General features: G+C 42.5%; 1 protein-coding gene across 4 annotated transcripts in view; it reads right to left on the reverse strand.

Moving 5' to 3' along the window:
- The window catches only part of LOC138672780 (cytospin-B-like), a 442,687-nt gene that overhangs the window by 345,187 nt on the left and 71,560 nt on the right, over positions 1-25,940 (reverse strand). For 3 of the 4 annotated variants that reach the window (XM_069761133.1, XM_069761137.1, XM_069761136.1), the window contains exons 2-3: positions 19,182-19,747; positions 5,041-5,190 (exon numbers count right to left, since the gene is read on the reverse strand). In XM_069761133.1, coding sequence (XP_069617234.1) covers positions 5,041-5,187 — 147 coding nt within the window. In that variant the 5' untranslated portion in view covers positions 5,188-5,190; positions 19,182-19,747. Of the gene's footprint in view, positions 1-5,040; positions 5,191-19,181; positions 19,748-25,940 lie in introns of those variants that run through there. The other variant, XM_069761134.1, reaches the window with a different exon arrangement.

The following is a 25,940-nucleotide window of genomic DNA, read 5'->3' on the forward strand; positions in this document are numbered from 1 at the left end:
CTCAGTAGTCTGCTATTCCTGACTGCAGTTTCCAAGCACCCTTAGGGCACTGTCAGGCGGCCATATAACAAGGACGATGATCGCATCGCAGTGGGTGGACTGGCCGTCGGCTCTCCTGACAAGAACGTGGTTATAAATACATGCTGTCACTTTCTGATCAGGAGAGCCGCTGGACAGTCAGTCCACTGCGATACGATCGTCGTCCGTGTTATACAGTCGTCTGACTACGACCTTAGGGTTATTCACAGGTGGAGTTTTTGCAGCAGAAATTTCTGCATATCTTGGTAGGGAAAACGCTGCAAAAAAAAAAAAAAAAAAAAAAAAAATCGGTGCATTTTTGTCACGTTTTTGCAGATTTTTCTCCACCAATTAGTCTTTGTTCATACGTTGCATTTTTCCTGCAGCTAAAACCTGATCTCTTGGCAGTAAAGTTTCTGCCAAAATGCAGGTTTTGCTGCTTTTCTTGATTCCTTTTTCTGGATCCCAAACTTCAGCTTTGCTTCTGAGTTGCCCGCCAGGGTCGTGGGGTACTCGGTACCAGGTCTGGTACTCACAGGGGGATGTCAAGGTGGCGGCGAACTGGCCCGTGGCCCTGGGCACCCATGTAAAAGGGAAAGTCTTTAAAGGGATTTGGTGAATAAAGTTTGTATAAGTTCATGACGCCACCTGTGGTTTTCAGTCAGTAGGGACCGACGTCGTTTAAAGGGGTTCTCTGGGGTGATGCTACTGCAGCTAGATGGTGACACTTCCCACAGGTGAAGCGGGGTCCCCAGGGCTCCCAAGGTGTATGGCACAGATAGTGTGGTGGATGGTATAGTAAAGAACCAGGACCCAGGTTTGCAGTTTTCACCTGGTTTACTGATGGTAGCAGTCAGCCTCAGTCCAGGGTACCAAGTGCAGGGGTAGCTGTGGTCCGGCCGGCTTGGAGGCAATAGGGGATCCCTCTCCCAGGTAAGGTCCGTAAAGCCTTTCCTATTTGCGCTAGCTTGAGAGGTCCCTGCTGCTTGTAGCTTGCTGGCAAGGTACCCTCTCTCTCCTGTCCTAAGACAGATGTCTGGACGGTGGGCAGTTTGAGCCGTTTTATAGGGTCTTTATCATTACCCGGGTTCTTCAGGTTGCTACTTCACCTCAGACTTGGTGTGGTCAATTAACATACAGTCCTATGCCCTCCGGTTCGGTCGCGTGTCCTGGAGAACAACATGACCTAGTGCTCCCAGTTTCTGCGCTCTGGGTCTGAGGGTGTCCTGTCGCCGTTCCCCTCTGAGCCCCCTTCTCCACTGTGCTCCTTTCCTCTTTAGCTCCACTACAATACAATCCTTCAGGTTCTCTCTTCCTTTTCCAGGGGCTGCAGCTCCCATGTGGCTGCTCGGCCCCACTGTGTGTTCCAGATGTCCTTCTCCTATCTCTCCCTCCAACAGACTAACTCGCTCTTCCTCCAGACCAGTATGCCTATAGCTTAGGGAAGCTCCCCTGAATCCGGGTTCAGAGCTCCCCCTTCTGGCCTGGATTCAGAGCATGTTGTATTTAAGTGCTTACCTGGTAAAGAGAATCCTCCTTGCCTCCAAGCATGATATCACCCTCCCCGAAAAAAAGGCGACATCACTGTAACAAACTATTACCTGGGGTGTTACACTTCCACCTTGCAAGCATGAACAGTACAAGGCGTTAGGCCACCAATGCAACATCGACTTATGTGAAACCATAAAATATTTTAGGAAAAAGGAATTGATCAAATTATTTAGGGGAAAGTTTTTTTTTCAGACAAAAAAAAAAAAAAAAAAAGAAAAAAAAAAAAAGAGACTTCTGAACAAAGAGCAGACTTGAACTAAGGTTATACAAGCTCATAAAAAAAAATACACAATTGCAATTGTAAAAACAGCGGAGTAACAGCACGTTCGCTCTGCCGGCACCATTTTAGTCTATGGCCCAGTCGGCGCATACATCCACATTATGTTTTGCGGGAGGTTCAGACGTATGCCCCGATTGTGAGACCAAGTATGTCCCTAAACGCAATGTGAAATCGCCCCAACACTTCATTAATTAAACAACTAATACTAACATCCATGTTCTTGTGAGGATACCAAGACATCAAGGTTTTTGCGGTTTTTTTTTTGTTTGTTTCTATGGATGAAAAAATGCTGAAAGAATTGACATGCTGCAGATTTAAAGGGAACCTGTCACCATAAATAACGCTGTTAACCTGCAGATATGTGGTTAATCTGCAGGTTAAGGCCGGGTTCCCATTAGCTCATAGCTTAAGATGATTCTCTCATGTGAGAGCATGTTCTAATGACACTAGGCTCCAGATCTGCTATGAGCATGATCCGAGCGTCAGTGCTTCATGATCCCATCCTCTTACATCAGAGAATCTGAGCACAGCTGCAGAGGAGACGTAGAAAGTAATTTCTCCATTTCCTCTGCTGCCGGCGTCAGTGGGTATCGCACTGCACTCGGGTGATATCCGAGTGCAGTGCAATGGTTCACACGCACCCATAGACTTATATGGATGAATGCAAAAACAATTGCAGATGTGCGATGTACCATAGAGAAACATTGGGGCGAGTGTAATATGATTTTGTATCGGAATGCACTCATCCGAATGGATCGCAAGTGGAAAATGATCTTTTTTCTTTCTGCCAACATTCGGTATTCAGTTATAGGGGCGGCACTGTTCAGTCACCGCTCTGAGTATACAGAGCAGTCGCTGTAACTGCTCCCCCAACCCTGACTAACACACCCTGTACATTGCAGCTGGCTGTTAGTCAGGGCTGGGGGGCACTTACAGCAGCCGATCTGTATACTCAAAGCAGACACTGAACAGTGCCACCCCTATGGCCACATTCATAATTCACTATTTGGACAATATTTTACCTCAGTATTTGTAAGACAAAACCAGGAGTGGAACAATCAGAGGAAAAGTATAATAGAAACATATGCACCACTTCTGTATTTATCACCCACTCCTGGTTTTGGCTTAGGCTAGTTTCACACTAGCGTTTTGAGGAGCTGCGGAGGGCTGCGGACTTCTTCCGTGAAGCCCCGCCCTTGGCCGCACCTCCGCCGCTAGCTCCGCCTACTTCTGCATGCAGCGTGCATACCTATCTTTAACATTAGGTACGCAGGTCGCGCGGCTGTATGTGGATGCTTCCGCATGCGTCGTTTTGACGATGCGAAGAAAAAAAAGAAATTGCAACCAGCTAAGTCCTACGCTGGTCGCCGCATCGTCAAAACGACGCATGCGGAAGCATCCGCATACAGCCGCACGACCTGCGTGCCTAATGTTAAAGATAGGTACGCAGGCCGCATGTGGAAGTAGGCGGAGATGCGGCCGAGGGCGGGGCTTCACGGAGGAAGTCCGCAGCCCTCTGCATCTCCTCAAAATGCTAATGTGAAACCGGCCTTACAAATACTGAGGTAAAAAAATTCACCAAATACTGAATGTGTGAACATAGCCTATAACTGAATACCGAATGCTGGCAGGGAGAATAAAAGATCATTCTCTCCCTGCTGCGTGCAGGCACTGGACAGCATAATAATGCTAGTAAGGCCGGGATCACACATGCGAGAAACATGTCCGTGTCTCGCATGTGAAATCCAAGCTCTTGCGCCGGCACTCCAGAGAGGAGAGTGCGGCCGCATAGCAACACATGGAGCCGCACGCTCCACTCCACAATGCCGGCGCCAAAGCTTGGATTTGACATGCGAGACACGGACGTGTTTCTCGCATGTGTGATCCCGGCCTAACCTGCAGACTAAATCGCGTTATTTCTGGTAACAGGTTCCCTTTAAATTTGCCACAAGTCTGCAAGGAAAATTAAGCAACTTGTGGATGAGATTTCCGGAATCTCATTCACTTTTCTGGCCCTAGGAAACTCTTTAAGTTTTGCAACAAATCTGCAACGTGTGCACAGGCCCTTATGCAATTTACCAACAGCTTCTCTGAAAAAGGACCGAAGTCCAGGTCCGTTATAATGCAGTAATTGTGTTGATTAAAACCGTCACAGTTTTTCTGTTGCTGATTTCAGGATGCGATGTAGGAGCTCAGAGAACAGTGGGGGGGAATTTACTTACAGCAGCATTTTTTTTTTTACACCAGTCCATCTAACAAACCTGTAAAGTGCATTTAATTCATTGCTGTGCATGCACTAGAAAATCAAATGTAGGCCAGCCAATGCACTGGTGTAGAATTTCTGGTGCAAATGATAATAAATCTGTCAGACTGTGTGGCCCACACCTTCCGCTAAGCTAACGGATCTATCACATTGAATACTTCCAAATATTATGTGTGTGGGCAAATCAAAGGCATTGGAAGATTTAGCTGACCACATCTGATCTGGTCATCCACTATTTTATTCCTCTGCACTGGTCTGATCACTAGGTGTATGGAGATCTGCATTGTTAGTGACCCTTGTTTTTGCAGCAACCTATGAGGTTATGAGCCCACGTTGTGGAATAGGGTGCAGATTTTTTCGCACCTTTTTTGTAAAATCCGCAGGTAAGAACGCACTGCGTTTTATCTGCGGATTTACCTCGGAAATCATGCAGATTTTGTGCGGATTCCACCTGCGGTTTTACACCTGCGGATTCCTATTGTGGAGCAGGTGGTGTAAACCGCTGTGGAATCCGCACAAAGAATTGACATGCTGCGGAAAATACAACGCAGCGTTTCTGTGCGGTATTTTCCGCACCATGGGCACTGCGGATTTCATTTCCCATACGTTAACATGGTACTGTACAACGCATGGAAAACTGCTGCGAATCTGCAGCGGCCAATCCGCAGCAAAATCCGCAACATGTGCACATAGCCTAAAAGATTTTAATCTTTTGCGCTGCCTAAAGTTTCACAAGGAACAGTCCTATGCATGTAAGTTGGCAGAAGTCCTCTGAGTAAGCTACGAAATAACACCTGAAATAAGTAAGGGAAAAGTCCATTGTTATAAGATGTCACTAAAATATTTCAGCAATTTTCAACTGCTAGGGATAATGTAATATGTGGAAGATCTGATTAGTGTATATACAATATTCCATCGTTCTTGTTACCTTACTTAGCCGGGACTCAAATGCAAGTGAATTAGTTGATCTAGACGTTCTCATCCCGAAGGCAATAGTTGGAATAGCTTTCGCCCTCTCTGTCCCATGGTTTCCTTGCTTGTTCTGTACATTTATAGACCGTGCAGAGCTCTTCATACCCTACGGATACAAAAATTTTGAAATAACATTTAGATTACCCATGGTCTATTCCACAAGTTGGAAAAAAAAATTAATAAGCTAGTGATAAGCAATTTATCAATTCAAAATTGAAAAAAAAAAAAAAAAAGTTTTCTTAAACTGGTCACTTTTTTATTCTTCTTAAAAAAAAATTAAAACTTGAAAGAGTTCACACAACCAGAAGACAAAATTAAAGAAATGATACAAGTAACCCGTGTGATGTTTACACAACTTGTACAAAAGACTGGGTCCTTACCCAGTGAACCCACTTTAAAGAGAACCTGTCAGCACGTTTTTAGGAAAGGGTCTAGTACTATGGCTGTATAGTTGCTTGTTCCCTATTAATCCCACCTTGGACAACATCTGCAAGGAGTTTGTATGTTCTACCCGTGTTTGCGTGGGTTTCCTCTGGGTACTCCAGTTTCCTCCCACACTCCAAAAGACATAGTGATAATGAATCTAGATTGTGAGCCCCAATGGGGACAGTGCTGCTGATGTTTATAAAGCTCTATGGAATTAATGACGTTACGTGTGCCGCCCGTGTGCCGACTGGGTACCACACGGAGCGTGCAGGAGACAGCGCTAGAGATAAGCGCTGTCCCCTGCATCTGGTGCCGCCATTCATATCTTCTGTCCAGCAGCATTTGCTGGAGAGAAGATATGAAAAATCCTTTTTGTTTTTTCATGTTTAAAATAAAGATTCCTGTCCCCACCCCCCTCACACCCCCTGTGCGCCCGCCCGCTGTTAATGAAATACTCACCCGGCTCCCTCGCAGCGTCCTGTCCTGGCCGCAGCTTCTCCTGTATGAGCGATCATGTGGTGCTGCCCATTACAGTGATGAATATGCGGCTCCACCCCTATAAGGGATCTTTATTTTAAACACGAAAAAACAAAAAAAAAGGATTTTTCATATCTTCTCTCCAGCAAACGCTGCTGGACAGAAGATATTAATGGCGGCTTCAGCACCACGTGGGGGGGACAGCGCTTACTGTAGCGCTGTCTCCTGCACGGCACACGGACCGCGTCCGTGTGCGGTACGTGTTTTACACGGACCCATTGACTTTAATGGGTCTGTGTAATCCGTGCGCTCCCACGAACACTGACATGTCTCCGTGTTTTGCACACGGACACACGGTCCGTGAAAACACGCCGACATGTGCAGAGACACATTGATTTCAATGTGTCTACGTGAGTCAGTGTCTCCGGTACGTGAGGAAAGTGTCACCTCACGTACCGGAGCCACTGACGTGTGAAACCGGCCTCAGTGGTAAAATTTCTTTTATATGCTGTAATTTGTGTTAATTTATGGAAAAAAAAAAAGGAAATTTGGCAAAAATTTTGAACATTTTGCACTTTTCAAACTTTTAATTTTTTTACCCTTAAATCAGAGAGTGGTGTCACACAAAATAGTTAAAAAATTACATTTCTCACATGTCGACTTTACATCAGCACAATTTTGGAAACAATCTTTTTTTGTTAGGACATTAGAAGGGTTAAAAGTTGCCCAGCGATTTCTTATTTTTCCAACAAAATTTACAAAACCATTTTTTTTAGGGACTACCTCACATTTGAAGTGAGTTTGGGGAGTCAATATAACAGAAAATACCCCAAAGTGACACTATTCTAAAAAACTGCACTCCTCAAGGTGCGCAAAACCACATTGAAGAAGTTTATTAACCCTTCAGGTGCTTCACGAGAACTAAAGCAATGTGGAAGAAAAAAAACTTACATTTTACTTTTTTCACAAAAAATTTATTTGGAACCAAATTTTTTTAGTTTCACAAGGGTATCAGGAGAAAATGGACCCCAAAATTTGTTGTGCAATTTCTCCTGAGTATGCCATTACCCCGTATGTGGGGTAAAGCCACTGTTTGGGCGCATGGCAGGGCTCAGAAGGGAGGGAGCACCATTTGACTTTTTCAACGCAAAATTGGCTGGAATCAATGGTGGGTGCCATGTCGCGTTTGGAGACCCCTGATGTACATAAACAGTGGAATCCCCCCAATTCTAACTCCAACCATCCACGAGAGAAGTCCGCCTCCTGGTCTGGGATGGCGGAAATCGGAGAAGGGACTGCCCATGGAAGAGAACGTGGGATCAGCAGGAAGGTGCAGCTCAGAACCCGGGCAACAAGATGGCGAGAGGAGGTCACACGGAGGATGGGGAGGAAGCAGGAAGCTGCCCCAGCCAATGGGAGAAGAGAGAAGACCAGCCGTCAGCAATGAACCCGGAGGTTCTTGGAGCCGTTGTGGAGGAGCTATGCTGTCAGCTCCGGCGGTCCTAGTTCCATGCTGCAGAGAGAATGGGAGCAGCAGAGGAGCAAGCTTCCGATATCCCAGCCCGCAACGGAGGAGTCCGACACCGGAGACTCTGTGGCAGCAGGTAAGGAGACCGACTCTGCCCCGGTAGCCGAGGACACCCTCATAGGACCTTTTGATGCACCGACACCCCCACCACCCGGCCGGGTATACAGCCATATTGATTGGGAGCAGCCCTCGGGTATCGTACACACCTCCACAGCCCCGCTGCAGCCAACAAGAGAGCTCCAGGAAGTGCGTGGAGAATGGGTGACATTCCGGTGGGAGCACTCTGGCACCGATCTGATAGGATTCCCTGGGGAAGCCCAGGCTGAGGGAGAATATCTGGAGGTCATGAGCCAGGAGGAATATTGCTGCCAGCAAACGCTCAATTGGGAGCAGGAGGATAGGGAGCGGGACCTCCGGCACAGGGCCATAGAGGAGAGGAACCTGCGGGCTAAGGCTCAGACCTGAAAAATTAAACATGAAGAACGGGGCCCAGAGACAAGGCACAGCGGTGGCCTTTCGCATAAAGGCTGGCTGGGGATTCATTAAGGAACCTGGAGTGCAGGCAGAAGTTTTTGTCAACGTGACGTGGAATCCTACCTTCTAGAGGGACACCCGGATAGGGACCTCTACCCAGGGGATCGTGTCACCTACACCCGACACTGGGGTGAAAAAGGGTGGTATGCGCTGCATGTCCACAAATGCATACCGAAAGGGGCAGCACGCAGGTCACCCGCAAATGATTCAGAGCCACAGCCAGCTCCATTACCTGGAAAGGTAACCTCTACACCTGCAACCGCAAGGGAACCAACCACCGTGTGTTCCAGGGCTATGCAGGCCACAGTGGAGATGCACTCTAGGAGCACCCAGACTACCATAGTGGGTACCTACCAATCTTTTGCTTTTATCATATAAAGAATGGCCTTAAAGATGGCACTTCCCAAACTTCATGAAAACCCTACAAGGGGCACAGGCACCGCCTATACAGGTCATGTATTGATTCATATACACTTTTTTTTACTCCTTATATATGAGCACATCTGTCTATGAGGCTTTACTACAGACTCAACTCATCCTTTGTTATATATCATGCTATTAATTAATCCTGCTGCACTTTATTTCATTGTGCTATGAGCCAGGGATGCCAAAATTGATTTGCACTATGCCAATGTATTTATTCAGCACTAAGCACTTTTTTTAGGCTATCCACAAATGGCTATATATGCACTAGGCACTTTTTTGCAGCCCTTGGTTTGAGAGGCTAGGGGTGTATATTTGGTTAGTAAGATATACCGTACTTGCACTAGACAGTTTGTTTAGTTAAAAAGGGTGTATGTTCAGCTGGTAGGAGTTTTTTTTGTTTTTTATTCAGGTCCATGTGGCATTCTAATTGTTGTTTTGGTTTGCAAACCTTAGGGTATGTGTCCACGGGCCGCATTACATCCGGAATAGCTGCGGATTGAACGCAGCGTCCAGATGTTACAGCATAGTGGAGGGGATTTTATGAAATCCCGTCTCCATTATGCATGCGAACACGCACCCGGCGGCCCTGCGTTTCCGGACATGCGGCGCCTCTTTTTAGAGCACAGCATGTCCATTTACCTTGCGATGACGCTGCATCGCCGCAAGGTAAAACACAGGGTCTTATGTGTGGGGTGCGATGAATCCGGATGTGTGCAATGAACAAATCCTGAATTACCGCGTCTACAGAAGGGGGCGGCGCTTTGGGCGGAGCGAGTTTTCCGCTCCGTCCAAAGCGCCAGCCATCCTGAATGTGGACACATACCCTTATACACATTCAATCTGTAACTTCACTAGATATTTATTTAAAGGACCTTGAGTATATACTTTTCATATTGATGCATACTTGTATATGGCGGTACTATTTTTTGCATTTGTATCTCTATTTGTATTCTTTTAATGTGATTACTAAATAAAGATGTATTGATTATTTTTTTGAACATTTGGCATTGGCTTCCATTGATTGTACAACTTTTTGTTTTACCTGGCATAAGACTGAACTCCCGGCAAGGAGACTGCAATGTCCAGGTATACCCCTGGAAACATCGGGATTAGACTGTAAGTTGAAAGTTCATTTAACCTGGCAAGGTTTCTGTTTGAAAAGTTGATTTGTTTAAAGAGACACTGAAGCCATGGACAGTGAGTGGTCGGAACTGTCATGTAAATAGTTGGCACTTCTTAAGGTGCTTTCTACTGGTTTTACATATAACACATGAAGAAACTGTTTATTGTTTGCACTAAAGTTATTGCCTTAAAGTGACCAAGAACAAAAACCCGTTTGGCGTAGCTGAAAAAGTGGTCCAGAGAGGAGACCAGTGATGCCTTGCAGCACGCCCAACACCTACGTTGGGGGTTTGGAGCGGGACCCCCATGCTGCTGTTGTTGGTGAGAGGAGCCTCACAACTTGCTGAATAATTATTATATTATATGATATAATAAAGACTTTGTTAATGTGATGTTGAAATACTTGAATGTTTGCTCCTTTTAAATGCTGCACTACCTCAGTTTAGAAAATGTTGACCTTGTTGCACTTTGTTTAAGAAAGTGTTAATCTTTAATATTGCTAGAAAAGTACACCTGTAAAAGGGAAAATAAATCATAGTTTATATGTCAGACAGAATGCACAAGTAATATTTGGTATTACAGAGAGTTCCATATTTTTTGGTAAAGCTAATGTTTTGCACTTGTAATATATGTTCCAGCAACGATTAAAGCAAAAAATAACCTCCTATAAAAGGGAAGAAAAAGTTTACATAACCTGTTACCTGTTTTCAAAAATGTTTTGCAATATCTAAGTACTGGATATAATGGGGGTGGGTTTGGGTTGTGTAACTCCACGGGTAACCGATTGTTGCAGTGGTATTGCCTCCCTCACGGGGAGGGTGATGCCATGTCTGGAAGCGAGGAAAGATCCCTTTAGCACTTTAGAAGGTAACACATGCATACAACACTGTTCTGACTCCAGGCCAGAAGGGGGAGCTCTGATCCAGTTTGTGGGTGGCTTCCCTATATATATTTTGGCTGGAGGAGGAGTTCGTCACTCTGTCTGAAAGAGTCAGGGAGAGAGCTGGAGCAGCGCAGATGTGAGGTACTGCAGCTCCTGTGAGGAAAGTTTGGGCCATGCAGACACGTGTTTCTGCAACTCCGGGGAAGAGAAGAGAGGAACAGAGCAGATTGTAGAGAGTGTGAAGGAGGAAGGAGTAAAGGAGAAGTAAAGAGCTGGAGGGGAGCTGCGACTGAGCTTCCTCCACGCTGAAGCGCAGGAAACAGGTGGCCGGAAGACCGAGGTTGTGGTGGTAACTGTATGCCCCACAGCAGAAACTGGCAGACAGGAGATTGCAAGTCGCCTGTCCACCATTACACCCGAAGGCACAGTAGCACATAGAGCCCGGAGTCATCTTAGAGACACCTGTAAAAAGGCTCGAGTTGCCTGCCATGCAGGTAGTGTCCTACCTAAAGGGACAGAGAGAAAGTGAGGACCTTGTGTGAAGCCTTAGGCAGCAAGGAACTACAACACAGCACAGTAAGAAAGGCTTCCAACCCCACCTGGCTAGGGGGATCTCCGAATCACTTTTCCAGGCTGGCCGGACTGCACCATCACCTGTGATCCGTACCCTGGACTATGGCTGCCTACTACCAGTAAAAGGTAGCGAGACTGCAACCTTGTGTGATTTAAAAAGAGAAAACACAGCAGTTTAACAATAAATGGCTTCACCCAACCATGAGTGGAGAAAAAGTTTTGGTGTTATCATCCACATTCTCTGAAAAAAGGCCAAGAAAGCAAAAATTCTGCCGGGTATGTAAACTTTTGCGCACAACTGAATATTACATGCATTTATAGTTTACAACAGTTATGGTCTTTGATCATATAGAGCAGGGGTGGGGATTCTTTTTTCTGCCAAGAGCCATTTGGATATTTATACCATCCTGCGGGGGCCATACAAACTCTGCCCATAAAGTACACCCTGACTCTGGCACTGGTTTCAGGACGTAATCTTTCATTGCATGCCCTTCAGTGTTCAGTAGTGAACATTGCATGTGTGTGCTAACAGAGCAAGAAGAAATTAACAAGCTGGTTGGAATCAAAATACACCTCCCTGCCCAAGAATGCGGTCCCTGAGATTCTGCTCGGGGGCCTGATAAAAGGTCATCAAGGGCTGTAAATGGCCCTGGGGCCTGAGGTTCCCCACCCCTGATATAAAGCGACCATGTAATGTTCTGATGGAAGAATTGCAGAATACGATGGCTTTGATCCTGCATTCTGTGAAAAATGGAGCAGTATTGGTGTGGCGTAAATTAAAACATATCACCTATCCATAGATGTTGGGTGTCTGACTGCTTAGACCCCACTAATCACAAGTATACTAGTCCTGTATGAATGCCTGGATGGAGCTGAAGTTGTACTGTACTTGATTATCTCAACCACGACTTCAATTAATATGCATACAAGACCCAGTTTTCGTGATCTTTTCTTATCCCAGTTAGAAGATCTCCAGCACTCGGAAAGTTATCACCTATTGTAAATTGCTATAGTAAAAAGTTGCAACTTTTTTTTCCATTTTTACATTTTTAGTACACTTTATCAAAATAAAGTGATAAGCAACATCATGAGTGTCTGTTATCAGCATCGTCTCGATAGATTGCATCCCTAAATCAGCAATTTTCCAGCGTACTACCGTACAAATGAGATAACTGTTCAGCTCTGTATTTTCAAAGTGCTTTTAATCAATTATTCTGATGTAAAGCAGAAAACTTCTGAGTACAAATTCTTCAAAAGTATTTGCATAAAATGAAAGAAGCATGTATTCTAGAAATGTTTCAATTGATGCACAATATTATACAAAGCAAAATAAGTGGTGACACAGACATCATTGTAACGAGCAGCAACAGGGCTTACAAAAAATTTTTTAAGGTCAAACGGCAGCCCGGGGCCAAATATGCTTTTAAAAACTTTTAAAGAACTTTTTTGTACTTGTGTGCAGCGTTTTTGCAAATAGCTTTGGGCATCCAGGAATCTCTCCAAAGTACAGCTCACCCCAATTAACATGTAGAAATATTTTTCCTCCCCAGTGCCTGGGACCAATCTCCCTTAGTAAATTTAGGATTAAATTGACACATCCTTTAAATATGAGAAGAGTCAGACCACAGACTATAAGGCATTGTTTACAAAGATTTTTCAGGTCAGAAAAATCTGGTGCATATTTGTAGCAGAATCCACTGCTAAAGTTCAAAATTGACCTCTTGGATTTTCTGCAGACTTGCATCTTACCAGTCGTGAGCGCACACTTAGACTAACCCAATTTCATAGACCAATCCATTAGTAGCTTCTCACCATGGATTCTGGAAGAAATCTGCACAGACAAGGCTTCAATAAGTGACTTTTTTTTTTTTTTTAATCTGCAGGATAAAAATCAAATGACTGCATGAATTTACAACTGGAAACACTGGGAAGCATTTTGTGGGGGGAAAGAATGTCAAGTGGATTTTGGAGCATAATATCCTAAAAGAACAAAATGAAAAGCTGGAGATTAATCACCTTTCCTAGAGTGCTCAGTAACTAATCTGTCCAGTTCTGCCAGAAAGATACAAGGGACTATTTGTAATGCTCTTATATGTGATTGTGCTCGCCATAAAGTAACATTTTGGTGCAGGACCTGTTCATGCTGCATGGCCTGCGTGAAGGAGTGTTGATGTCATGCATATTTGTGTTCCACAATTAGGCCAGCGTCACACAACGTATAAAAAAAAAAAATAAAAAAAATTAAAATAAATAAATATCGGTCCGTTTTTCACAGCCGGAATTTGCAGAAATGGTCCTGGACAGTGATCTGTATGTCATCCGTGTGCAATGCGAGGATGCAATTTTTTTTCTCATCGAAACATCCGTGTGACATCCGTATGTCATCCGTATGGCAAGATTTTGTAGCCGGCTTGCAAAATGGACATATAATGGATCCATGGCCTCATATTCGTGAAAACACACACATATATATATATATATATATATATATATATATATATATATATATATATATATATATATATATATATATATATATATATATATATTTATATATATATATATTTATACAGTACAGAACCAAAAGTTTGGACACACCTCATTTAAAGATTTTTCTGTATTTTCATGACTGAAAATTGTACATTCACACTGAAGGCATCAAAACTATGAATTAACACATGTGGAATTATATACTTAACAAAAAAGTGTGAAACAACTGAAATTATGTCTTATATTCTAGGTTCTGCAAAGTAGCCACCTTTTGCTTTGATGACTGCCTTGTTAACTCTTGGCATTCTCTTGATGAGCTTCAAGAGGTACGGTAGTCACCAGGAATTGTTTTCACTTCACAGGTGTGCCCTGTCAGGTTTAATAAGTGGGATTTCTTGCCTTATAAATGGGGTTGGGACCATCAGTTGTGTTGTGCAGAAGTCTGGTGGATACACAGCTGATAGTCCTACTGAATAGACTGTTACAATTTGTATTATGGCAAGAAAAAAGCAGCTAAGTAAAAGAAAAACGAGTGTCCATCATTACTTTAAGAAATGAAGATCAGTCAGCCCGGAAAATTGGGAAAACTTTGAAAGTGTCCCCAAGTGCAGTGGCAAAAACCATTAAGCGCTACAAAGAAACTGGCTCACATGAGGACCGCCCCAGGAAAGGAAGACCCAGAGTCACCTCTGCTTCTGAGAATAATTTTATCCGATTCACCAGCCTCAGAAATCGCAGGTTAACAGCAGCTCAGATTAGAGACCAGGTCAATGCCACACAGAGTTCTAGCAGCAGACACATCTCTACAACAACTGTTAAGAGGAGACTTTGTGCAGCAGGCCTTCATGGTAAAATAGCTGCTAGGAAACCACTGCTAAGGACAGGCAACAAGCAGAACAGACTTGTTTAGGCTAAAGAACACAAGGAATGGACATTAGACCAGTGGAAATCTGTGCTTTGGTCTGATGAGTCCAAATTTGAGATCTTTGGTTCCAACCACCGTGTCTTTGTGCAACACAGAAAAGGTGAACGGATGGACTCTACATGCCTGGTTCCCACCGTGAAGCATGGAGGAGGTGTGATGGTTTGGGGGTGCTTTGCTGGTGACACTGTTGGGGATTTATTCAAAATACTGAACCAGCATGGCTACCACAGCATTTTGCAGCGACATGCTATTCCATCCGGTTTGCGTTTAGTTGGACCATCAGTTATTTTTCAACAGGACAATGACCCCAAACACTCCTCCAGGCTGTGTAAGGGCTATTTGACCAAGAAGGAGAGTGATGGGGTGCTACGTCAGATGACCTGGCCTCACAGTCACCAATCGAGATGGTTTGGGGTGAGCTGGACCGGAGAGTGAAGGCAAAAGGGTCAACAAGTGCTAAGCATCTCTGGGAATTCCTTCAAGATTGTTGGAAGACCATTTCCGGTGACTACCTCTTGAAGCTCATCAAGAGAATCCCAAGAGTGTGCAAAGCAGTCATCAAAGCAAAAGGTGGCTGCTTTGAAGAACCTAGAATATCAGACAAAATTTCAGTTGTTTCACACTTTTTGTTAAGTACATAATTCCACATGTGTTAATTCATAGTTTTGATGCCTTCAGTGTGAATGTACAATTTTCATAATCATGAACATACAGAAAAATCTTTAAATGAGAAGGTGTGTCCAAACTTTCGGTCTGTACTGTATAAAAATAAATAAATAAATAAAAATCGGTCCGTTTTTCACGGCCGGAAATGTTCCTGGACAGTGATCTGTATGTCATCCGTGTGCAATGCGAGGATGCAATTTTTTTCTCATCAAAGTATCCGTGTGACATCCGTATGTCATCTGTATGGCAAGATTTTGTAGCTGGCTTGCAAAATGGACATATAATGGATCAATGGCCTCATATATTCGTGAAAACATATAGTTTTGGACACACCTCATTTAAAGATTCTTCTGTATTTTCATGACTATGAAAATTGTACATTCACACTGAAGGCATCAAAACTATGAATTAACACATGTGGAATTATGTACTTAACAAAAAGTGTGAAACAACTGAAACATCATACTGTGTAGAGGAATACATTGTCGGGACATCATACTGTGTAGGGGGAGCACTTTGGGGACATCATACTGTGTAGAGGAATACATTGTGGGGACATCATACTGTGTAGAGCAGAGGTGGGGAACCTCAGGCCCCAGGGACATTTACAGCCCTCGATTACCTTTTATCAGGCCCCCCGAGCAGATTCTCAGGGTCCGCATTCCTGGGCAGGGAGGTACAGTTAGGGCCAGAAATATTTGGACAGTGACAATTTTCGCGAGTTGGGCTCTGCATGCCACCACATTGGATTTGAAATGAAACCTCTACAACAGAATTCAAGTGCAGATTGTAACGTTTAATTTGAAGGGTTGAACAAAAATATCTGATAGAAAATGTAGGAATTGTACACATTTCTTTACAAACACTCCACATTTTAGGAGGTCAAAAGTAATTGGACAAATAAACATAACCCAAACAAAATATTTTTATTTTCAATATTTTGTTGCAAATCCTTTGGAGGCAATCACTGCCTTAAGTCTGGAACCCATGGACATCACCAAACGCTGGGTTTCCTCCTTCTTAATGCTTTGCCAGGCCTTTACAGCCGCAGCCTTCAGGTCTTGCTTGTTTGTGGGTCTTTCCGTCTTAAGTCTGGATTTGAGCAAGTGAAATGCATGCTCAATTGGGTTTAGATCTGGAGATTGACTTGGCCATTGCAGAATGTTCCACTTTTTGGCACTCATGAACTCCTGGGTAGCTTTGGCTGTATGCTTGGGGTCATTGTCCATCTGTACTATGAAGCGCCATCCAATCAACTTTGCAGCATTTGGCTGAATCTGGGCTGAAAGTATATCCCGGTACACTTCAGAATTCATCCGGCTACTCTTGTCTGCTCTTATGTCATCAATAAACACAAGTGACCCAGTGCCATTGAAAGCCATGCATGCCCATGCCATCACGTTGCCTCCACCATGTTTTACAGAGGATGTGGTGTGCCTTGGATCATGTGCCGTTCCCTTTCTTCTCCAAACTTTTTTCTTCCCATCATTCTGGTACAGGTTGATCTTTGTCTCATCTGTCCATAGAATACTTTTCCAGAACTGAGCTGGCTTCTTGAGGTGTTTTTCTGCAAATTTAACTCTGGCCTGTCTATTTTTGGTATTGATGAATGGTTTGCATCTAGATGTGAACCCTTTGTATTTACTGTCATGGAGTCTTCTCTTTACTGTTGACTTAGAGACAGATACACCTACTTCACTGAGAGTGTTCTGGACTTCAGTTGATGTTGTGAACGGGTTCTTCTTCACCAAATTAAGTATGCGGCGATCATCCACCACTGTTGTCATCCGTGGACGCCCAGGCCTTTTTGAGTTCCCAAGCTCACCAGTCAATTCCTTTTTTCTCAGAATGTACCCAACTGTTGATTTTGCTACTCCAAGCATGTCTGCTATCTCTCTGATGGATTTTTTCTTTTTTTTCAGCCTCAGGATGTTCTGCTTCACCTCAATTGAGAGTTCCTTTGACCGCATGTTGTCTGCTCACAGCAACAGCTTCCAAATGCAAAACCACACACCTGGAATCCACCCCTGACCTTTTAACTACTTCATTGATTACAGGTTAACGAGGGAGACGCCTTCAGAGTTAATTGCAGCCCTTAGAGTCCATTGTCCAATTACTTTTGGTCCCTTGAAAAAGAGGACGCTATGCATTACAGAGCTATGATTCCTAAACCCTTTCTCCGATTTGGATGTGGAAACTATCATATTGCAGCTGGGAGTGTGCACTTTCAGCCCATATTATATATATAATTGTATTTCTGAACATGTTTTTGTAAACAGCTAAAATAACAAAACTTGTGTCACTGTCCAAATATTTCTGGCCCTAACTGTATATTTTGATTACAACCAGCTTATTAATTTCTTCTTGCTCTGTTAGTACACACATGCAGTGTTCACTACTGAAGGGCATGCAATAAAAGATTACGTCCTGAAACCAGTGCCAGAGTCAGGATGTACTTTGTGAGCGGAGTTTGTACGGCCCCTAAAGGATGGTATAAATATCCAAATGGCCCTTGGCAGAAAAAAAGATTCCCCACCCCTGGTGTAGAGGAATACATTGTGGGGGCATCATACTGTGTGGAGAGGTCATATTGTCTGGTGGTCACAAAATGGATAATGTACTGTGTGTGAAGACTAAGGAGCTTGATTTGCGTTATTTCTATGTGGATGCATATAAAGGATTGTGCGAGGTTGGAAACGTGGATCAATGTAAAAAAGATAAATTATTTGTCTCTGCTTGTGTCACAATTTGCGTCTCTCTTTCCAAGTTGGGAGATATGCCTCAAGGACCAAAATGGCTGAATCCCTTCAGGGTAAATATTCTTGAGATTTCCTAGAGGACCTTATAAGTAAATATTGAATGCAACCCCAATAACAATAACCTGTAAAAAAAAAACTGCAGAAAAGGCAATGTGCTGCAGAGACCACACAAAAGTAGAAGTGCAGAAATGGCTGATTTACAAAGGGAAGTGTGCAGCTATAAACAGACTGAAAATATTTCATTAATTAAAGGATATTATTCATACAACTTTTTGTAAGTTGTTTTTTTCCGTCTCTCTGGATCTCTGTTCATGGGCTTATGTACACAGACATTTAATGACTATATGCACAAATCATATAATTAGAGCCCAAAAAAAATATTAATTCTGAAAGATTTGGAAAACCTTTCCTAATTCTTTCGTAGGGAAATCCTTCTTAAATATTAATTGAAGAACTTTAATTGCCAATGAAGAAATATTTCAATATTGATATATTCCAATATTGGAACTAGAAGTAGCAAAAAAAATTACAGTAAAAACAAAAAATACACTATGTGTATCCCTCCAAATCTGGGACCCAATCATGAGTACGAGTATGCCAGAATAAGTATGTCGACCTGTGGATAACATGAACATAAGCCACCAGCATATACGTGATAGGCATTTTATAAATTAATCTCTATGTGTCTGCCTTCTTAATAAATTAATTCAGGCAATGTAATTACAAATGTAAAGGGCTCCAGGTGTAGAAACATAACACTATACAATGCTTTATGATCTGAGACCATGCAATGTAAGACTATGTTCACACTGTTGTTTTCTTGGCCTTTCTGGTATTTTATACAACAAGATTAGATCATTTTTGCTGTAAAAAATATAGAAACCCGAACGAACCCTGTTAAAATCAAAGGGTAATATAGCCTCATATATTCGAAATCAGATAAATTTCACAAACTGCAGACCCAAAAATAAAAAGTAGGCGGCAAAAGCAACCAAAACAGTACAAAAAAATATATATATTTTTTGCTAGATTTCAATGTATTGAGAATGTAACATTCAAAAAGGCCCTTTTAACCGACAAAGAAAAATGACATCTGTATCTCCAAGAAGAAATTCTGGCTGCGCAGCCCGGATTATTAATTACCATTTAGACATGCTGCTATATTTAGTTGCTCTGTGCAAGGACGGAGATTTTACCCTGTGCCACATATGAAGCCGCTATTCATCCTCCTCAATGTCAAACACTCAGGGAACAAATCAGGATGAAGATACAACATTTAAATACTTACAGATACTTCTTGTAGAATATTCTAATTTTCCAAAGGCTATCTGCTCCTTCGTCTCGCTGTCAGCATGTGTACCCCAGACTGAGTATTTCAGTGTTTTCTGTTCTTCATATAGAGGAAAACCACAGTTCAGTAAGAAGCAGGCTGCTTGAGCAATGATTCACATACGGAAGCAGGCTGGCTTCACTAGTTCTCTGGCACTCGGCGGCGTACACAACAGGCAGGCTAATGTAGGGAAAAAATGAATATTTCTTCTGTATCCTCAGGTTTACTCAATCTCAGACACTGTGATCAGGCTAAATTAACAGATAGCTGCGTCAGTAGGAGTACTGCACGTTGTAGATTGCTGGGAGTTGTAGTGCCACCAAAAAGTACAGTGCTACTTTATAAAATTTTGATCCATAGCTTACACAGGCTATGCAGAAAGAGTGTATTTTTTTCATCCAGGAAGTGACCGCCTTCTTCTATGCCGCTGCTTCCTTAGGGGTTGGCCTTATACCGCCTTGTTTTGGGTAACGAGGCAGCTTGCTTCATCCAACACTTTCTGCCACTGTTCTGTCTTCAAACTACTGTATGTAGAAAAAAAGACAAAATATCAGCTCATCATAGTTGTCATGAATACAGGAAAGCATAATCGGTACACGGAAAACGACGCTTGTCCAGCACCAAGCTGTAGAACCACAAGGAAAAAAAATCCAGCACTGAAAAATATTTATGAAAAAATAGAAAATTTTAAGCATGCGAGATGTGCAACCAACATAATATTTATTGCAAAGAGGCATGTAAATAACGTGTAACATAGTAACATAGTTAGTAAGGCCGAAAAAAGACATTTGTCCATCCAGTTCAGCCTATATTCCATCATAATAAATCCCCAGATCTACGTCCTTCTACAGAACCTAATAATTGTATGATACAATATTGTTCTGCTCCAGGAAGACATCCAGGCCTCTCTTGAACCCCTCGACTGAGTTCGCCATCACCACCTCCTCAGGCAAGCAATTCCAGATTCTCACTGCCCTAACAGTAAAGAATCCTCTTCTATGTTGGTGGAAAAACCTTCTCTCCTCCAGACGCAAAGAATGCCCCCCTTGTGCCCGTCACCTTCCTTGGTATAAACAAATCCTCAGTGAGATATTTGTATTGTCCCCTTATATACTTATACATGGTTATTAGATCGCCCCTCAGTCGTCTTTTTTCTAGACTAAATAATCCTAATTTCGCAAATCTATCTGGGTATTGTAGTTCTCCCATCCCCTTTATTAATTTTGTTGCCCTCCTTTGTACTCGCTCTAGTTCCATTATATCCTTCCTGAGCACCGGTGCCCAAAACTGGACACAGTACTCCATGTGCGGTCTAACTAGGGATTTGTACAGAGGCAGTATAATGCTCTCATCATGTGTATCCAGACCTCTTTTAATGCACCCCATGATCCTGTTTGCCTTGGCAGCTGCTGCCTGGCACTGGCCGCTCCAGGTAAGTTTATCATTAACTAGGATCCCCAAGTCCTTCTCCCTGTCAGATTTACCCAGTGGTTTCCCATTCAGTGTGTAATGGTGACTGATTCCTTCTTCCCATGTGTATAACCTTACATTTATCATTGTTAAACCTCATCTGCCACCTTTCAGCCCAAGTTTCCAACCTATCCAGATCCATCTGTAGCAGAATACTATCTTCTCTTGTATTAACTGCTTTACATAGTTTTGTATCATCTGCAAATATCGATATTTTACTGTGTAAACCTTCTACCAGATCATTAATGAATATGTTGAAGAGAACAGGTCCCAATACTGACCCCTGCGGTACCCCACTGGTCACAGCGACCCAGTTAGAGACTATACCATTTATAACCACCCTCTGCTTTCTATCACTAAGCCAGTTACTAACCCATTTACACACATTTTCCCCCAGACCAAGCATTCTCATTTTGTGTACCAACCTCTTGTGCGGCACGGTATCAAACGCTTTGGAAAAATCGAGATATACCACGTCCAATGACTCACCGTGGTCCAGTCTATAGCTTACCTCTTCATAAAAACTGATTAGATTGGTTTGACAGGAGCGATTTCTCATAAACCCATGCTGATATGGAGTTAAACAGTTATTCTCATTGAGATAATCCAGAATAACATCCCTCAGAAACCCTTCAAATATTTTACCAACAATAGAGGTTAGACTTACTGGCCTATAATTTCCAGGTTCACTTTTAGAGCCCTTTTTGAATATTGGCACCACATTTGCTATGCGCCAGTCCTGCGGAACAGACCCTGTCGCTATAGAGTCCCTAAAAATAAGAAATAATGGTTTATCTATTACATTACTTAGTTCTCTTAGTACTCGTGGGTGTATGCCATCCGGACCTGGAGATTTATCTATTTTGATCTTATTTAGCCGATTTTCGCACCTCTTCTTGGGTTAGATTGGTGACCCTTAATATAGGGTTTTCATTGTTTCTTGGGATTTCACCTAGCATTTCATTTTCCACCGTGAATACCGTGGAGAAGAAGGTGCTTAATATGTTAGCTTTTTCCTCGTCATCTACAACCATTCTTTCCTCACTATTTTTTAAGGGACCTACATTTTCAGTTTTTATTCTTTTACTATTGATATAGTGAAGAACAGTTTGGGATTAGTTTTACTCTCCTTAGCAATGTGCTTCTCTGTTTCCTTTTTGGCAGCTTTAATTAGTTTTTTTAGATAAAGTATTTTTCTCCCTATAGTTGTTTAGAGCTTCAATGGTGCCATCCTGCTTTAGTAATGCAAATGCTTTCTTTTTACTGTTAATTGCCTGTCTTACTTCTTTGTTTAGCCACGTTGGGTTTTTCCTATTTCTAGTCCTTTTATTCCCACAAGGTATAAACCGCTTACACTGCCTATTTAGGATGTTCTTAAATATTTTCCATTTAATATCTGTATTCTTATTTCTGAGGATATTGTCCCAGTCTACCAGATTAAGGGCATCTCTAAGCTGGTCAAACTTTGCCTTCCTAAAGTTCAGTGTTTTTGTGACTCCCTGACAAGTCCCCCTAGTGAAAGACTGTAGTACAACTGTAGTGAAAGTGTAGTACAACAATTAATAAACGTCTTAATAGTATATGTTATGTTGGTATTGCTGACATAGGAGTCTGGTTTTTAACATATTTTTGCATAAATTGCGTTTATTACCAACACACTTAAAGGAGCCCTTCAAATCCAACCAATACAGGTACATTTCCGTGGCGGATTACTGGAAAAAAAGACTGGGAGAAATAGATTGTCCGAAATTAGGAGCTTTCTTCGCAACACATCTGACACCTTCAGAAAGAATGTCTTGCAATTTCTCATCCTGATATAGGATGGGAATATATTTAAGTGTAAGCTTGGTAATATCCAAATGGTCATTACTCTGAGATGAAAAAGTAATATACTGTCGGGTATCAGAGACATGGCCGCTGCCAGTAAGTGAGTCCACCAAGAGAGACTTTATTGGCCGTAACAGACTTTGTTCCTTTAAGGGTAGAAGATTTATAGCCCATTTTTAAGAAAATGATCTTTATTGCGTGCACATTCCTTCTCATAAGAAGATGTAGTGGAACATGCTAATTAATTATAGTAATTAAATGTCATTAGTTGATAGTGGAGAGACACACACACAAGAATAAAGGGAAATGAGGCTCATAGTGTGCGTATATCAATAAATCAAATACATAAGGTGTACGCATAGACTAACCTGGGGCACATGGGCAACACTGTGGCTCAGTGGTTGGCACTGCAACCTTGCAACACTTGGGTCATATCCCACCAAGGAGTTTGTATGTTTTCCCCATATTTGCATGTGCTTTCTCTGGTTTCCTCCCACACTCCAAAAGACATACTGATACGGACTCTAGATTGTGATCTCCAATGGGGTCAATAATGTCTGTAAAGTGCTGTGGAAATAATGCCGCTACATAAGTGAGTAAAATAAATAAAGTTAGTATACATACAGCACTAAGGGCCCAATATATTATTTTGGTTTCTTTTAAGGCACCTTTCTTTTTTTGCCTTGTGGTATTCATTGTTTCTTTTTTTTTGTGCCAAATTCTTAAAAATGGTGAGCATTGTTCATAAATTTCATAAGAGATTAAAAAAAATGGTCTTTAAGGTCTTAAAACCTTTTTTTAAACAGTTAGTGCACAGTTAGTGAACAAAAAAAATTCAGGCTTACATAAAATCACTCCTTTGTGACTGGAGAACATTTGTCCAAAATTTTATGATCTTTTAAAAAGTCACAATCGATCGCCTGAAAACATCTGGAAGTTCCAACACCGAAAACAATGCCAAACCTATAGGGAAAAAAACCCACACAACGACTAAACAGCGACGCTGCAGCGATCGGCATCATTGTCTATATCGCTGCAGTGTCGCTTAATGTGACGGTACCTTAAAGCCTCTAGGCTAGGAAAAAAGTTGGGGACCCACTGAGAGGTTGGCAGTGGCTTCATACAGTCTGACCAGAATATTAAACTAAGAACCTTGTGTTCAGTTTTGTAAATTTTTTGCCTTGCTGCATTAGATCAATGTATGATTTTTCTTTCTCTACAGCTATGATATTTCGTATGGTCTGTCTCCTCTTTTTTTTTGTTTTACTAGGACCAGCACCCATCCTGTTTGGGCCACATGTTTTTAAATTAGCAGGAGATTGCAATTTTGCTCCTCATTCGCAGTGTGAGAACATGTGGAAGGTGAGTTTTTCAGCTCCTTTCACTTGGTGTTGGCGTTGTGTGGTGGCCATTGTTACTGTGCCCGATGAGTGATGTGGCCTGGAGTCATGGTGCACTGTTCGTCATGGTGGTTTTGCATGTCACTGCACCTTAAGGCTAGTAAAAAATTAGGGACCCACTGACAAGTTTTCTATGACGTGGTAGTGGTTTCATACAGTCTGATCACAATGTTAAACTAAAAACCTCATGTTCAGTTTTGTAAATTTTTGCCTAGTGGCATTAGATGTCTGAGTCTTGGAGGTTCTGTCCATGTCTTTTTCTACATCCATAGTCAAAAACACAAGTGACCTAATTTACCTAGTAGGTGCAGAAATGCCACAGAAAATCTGCAACATCAAGTATTAAACGTCATGGGAATATAACCTTAAATGGTAAAGATTAAATACTAACATCCAACCAAACCCCATAAAATAAAACTATGAGGTATAGATCATCTTAACATAATCTGTCCAAAATGACTGTATTCTGTAGCTCCTACATAAAAGCTTGTGTTGGGTTGAACACAGATTATGAATTTGACATCTCCTAGTTTTAAACTAAGAAAAAAAATTCAATACGGTATGTTTGAGACTTATAGAAAGAGTGAACACTCGTAAGTGCACTTTCGGAATGTTCCATTTCAGTACGTTAGTTCTGCACAGGATGCACTGAGAAACAAATGGCTTTGTTTTCCATAGCTCTTTCCATTGGTCAATATACATTGTCAATAGTAATATTTTTTTCATGAGCCCCTGCATGTAGTATATGGAGCACTTAACTATAGAGGGCACTTTTTAAAAAGACAAATCCAGGTTTACTGGGCTCAGAGCTCATCACTGGCATGATGTGGATCTTCATTTACTTAGCATTGTATTTAAAGGGTTAGTCTCATCTCTGCCTTTAATCAGTTAGACAAGAATAACTGTTATGATAAGGTAATTCAGTACCACAATGGACATAGAAGTCAGAGCACATACAGTGACCTGACAATAACCCAAAAACATAGAACGAGCTCTGAGACGTGGGAACTCTGCTGACCGCAATCCCTAATCCTCTCCAACCACACTAGAGGCAGCCGTGGATTGCACCTAACGCTCCCTATGCAACTCGGTACAGCCTGAGAAACTAGCTAGCCTGAAGATAGAAAATAAGCCTACCTTGCCTCAGAGAAATACCCCAAAGGAAAAGGCAGCCCCCACATATAATGACTGAGTTAAGATGAAATGACAAACGTAGAGATGAAATAGATTTAGCAAAGTGAGGCCCGACTTTCTGAACAGAGCGAGGATAGGAAAGGTAACTTTGCGGTCAACACAAAACCCTACAAAAAACCACGCAAAGGGGGCAAAAAGACTCTCCGTACCGAACTAATGGCACGGAGGTACACCCTCTGCGTCCCAGAGCTTCCAGCAAGCAAGAAAAAACAAATAAGCAAGCTGGACAGAAAAAAAACAGCAAACAAAATAGCAAAAGCGGAACTTAGCTATGCAGAGCAGCAGGCCACAGGAACGATCCAGAAGGAAACAGGTCCAATACTAGAACATTGACTGGAGGCCAGGATCAAAGCACTAGGTGGAGTTAAATAGAACAGCACCTAACGACTTCACCACATCACCTGAGGAAGGAAACTCAGAAGCCGCAGTACCACTCTCCTCCACCAATGGAAGCTCACAGAGAGAATCAGCCGAAATACCACTTTTGACCACAGGAGGGAGCTCTGCCACAGAATTCACAACAAATAACTACTTCTAGGTCCCATCCACCATTGGCGGTTTTAAGAAAATAGCCGACCTCAGTGCAGTCTGCAAAACTCTAATTGAAATGAATAGGCGTTACGGAAGCAGCGTAGCACAAGGAGCTGGGCTGTCTGTAACTCCTGAGTTGCAGAAATAGCATAGCTTGCTTTGGTATTCTATGTCTGTGTAACTCCCATAGAACTGAAAGGGAGGGGCAAACAGCACAATGCAGCTGCGCTTTGCAGTATTCGTAATCCCTTTCTGGTCGCTGACAACTAGAAGCAGAAATTCCCATCCTGGCCAT

Source organism: Ranitomeya imitator, chromosome 3 (genome assembly GCF_032444005.1).
Source record: "Ranitomeya imitator isolate aRanImi1 chromosome 3, aRanImi1.pri, whole genome shotgun sequence".
Taxonomy (NCBI): domain Eukaryota; kingdom Metazoa; phylum Chordata; class Amphibia; order Anura; family Dendrobatidae; genus Ranitomeya; species Ranitomeya imitator.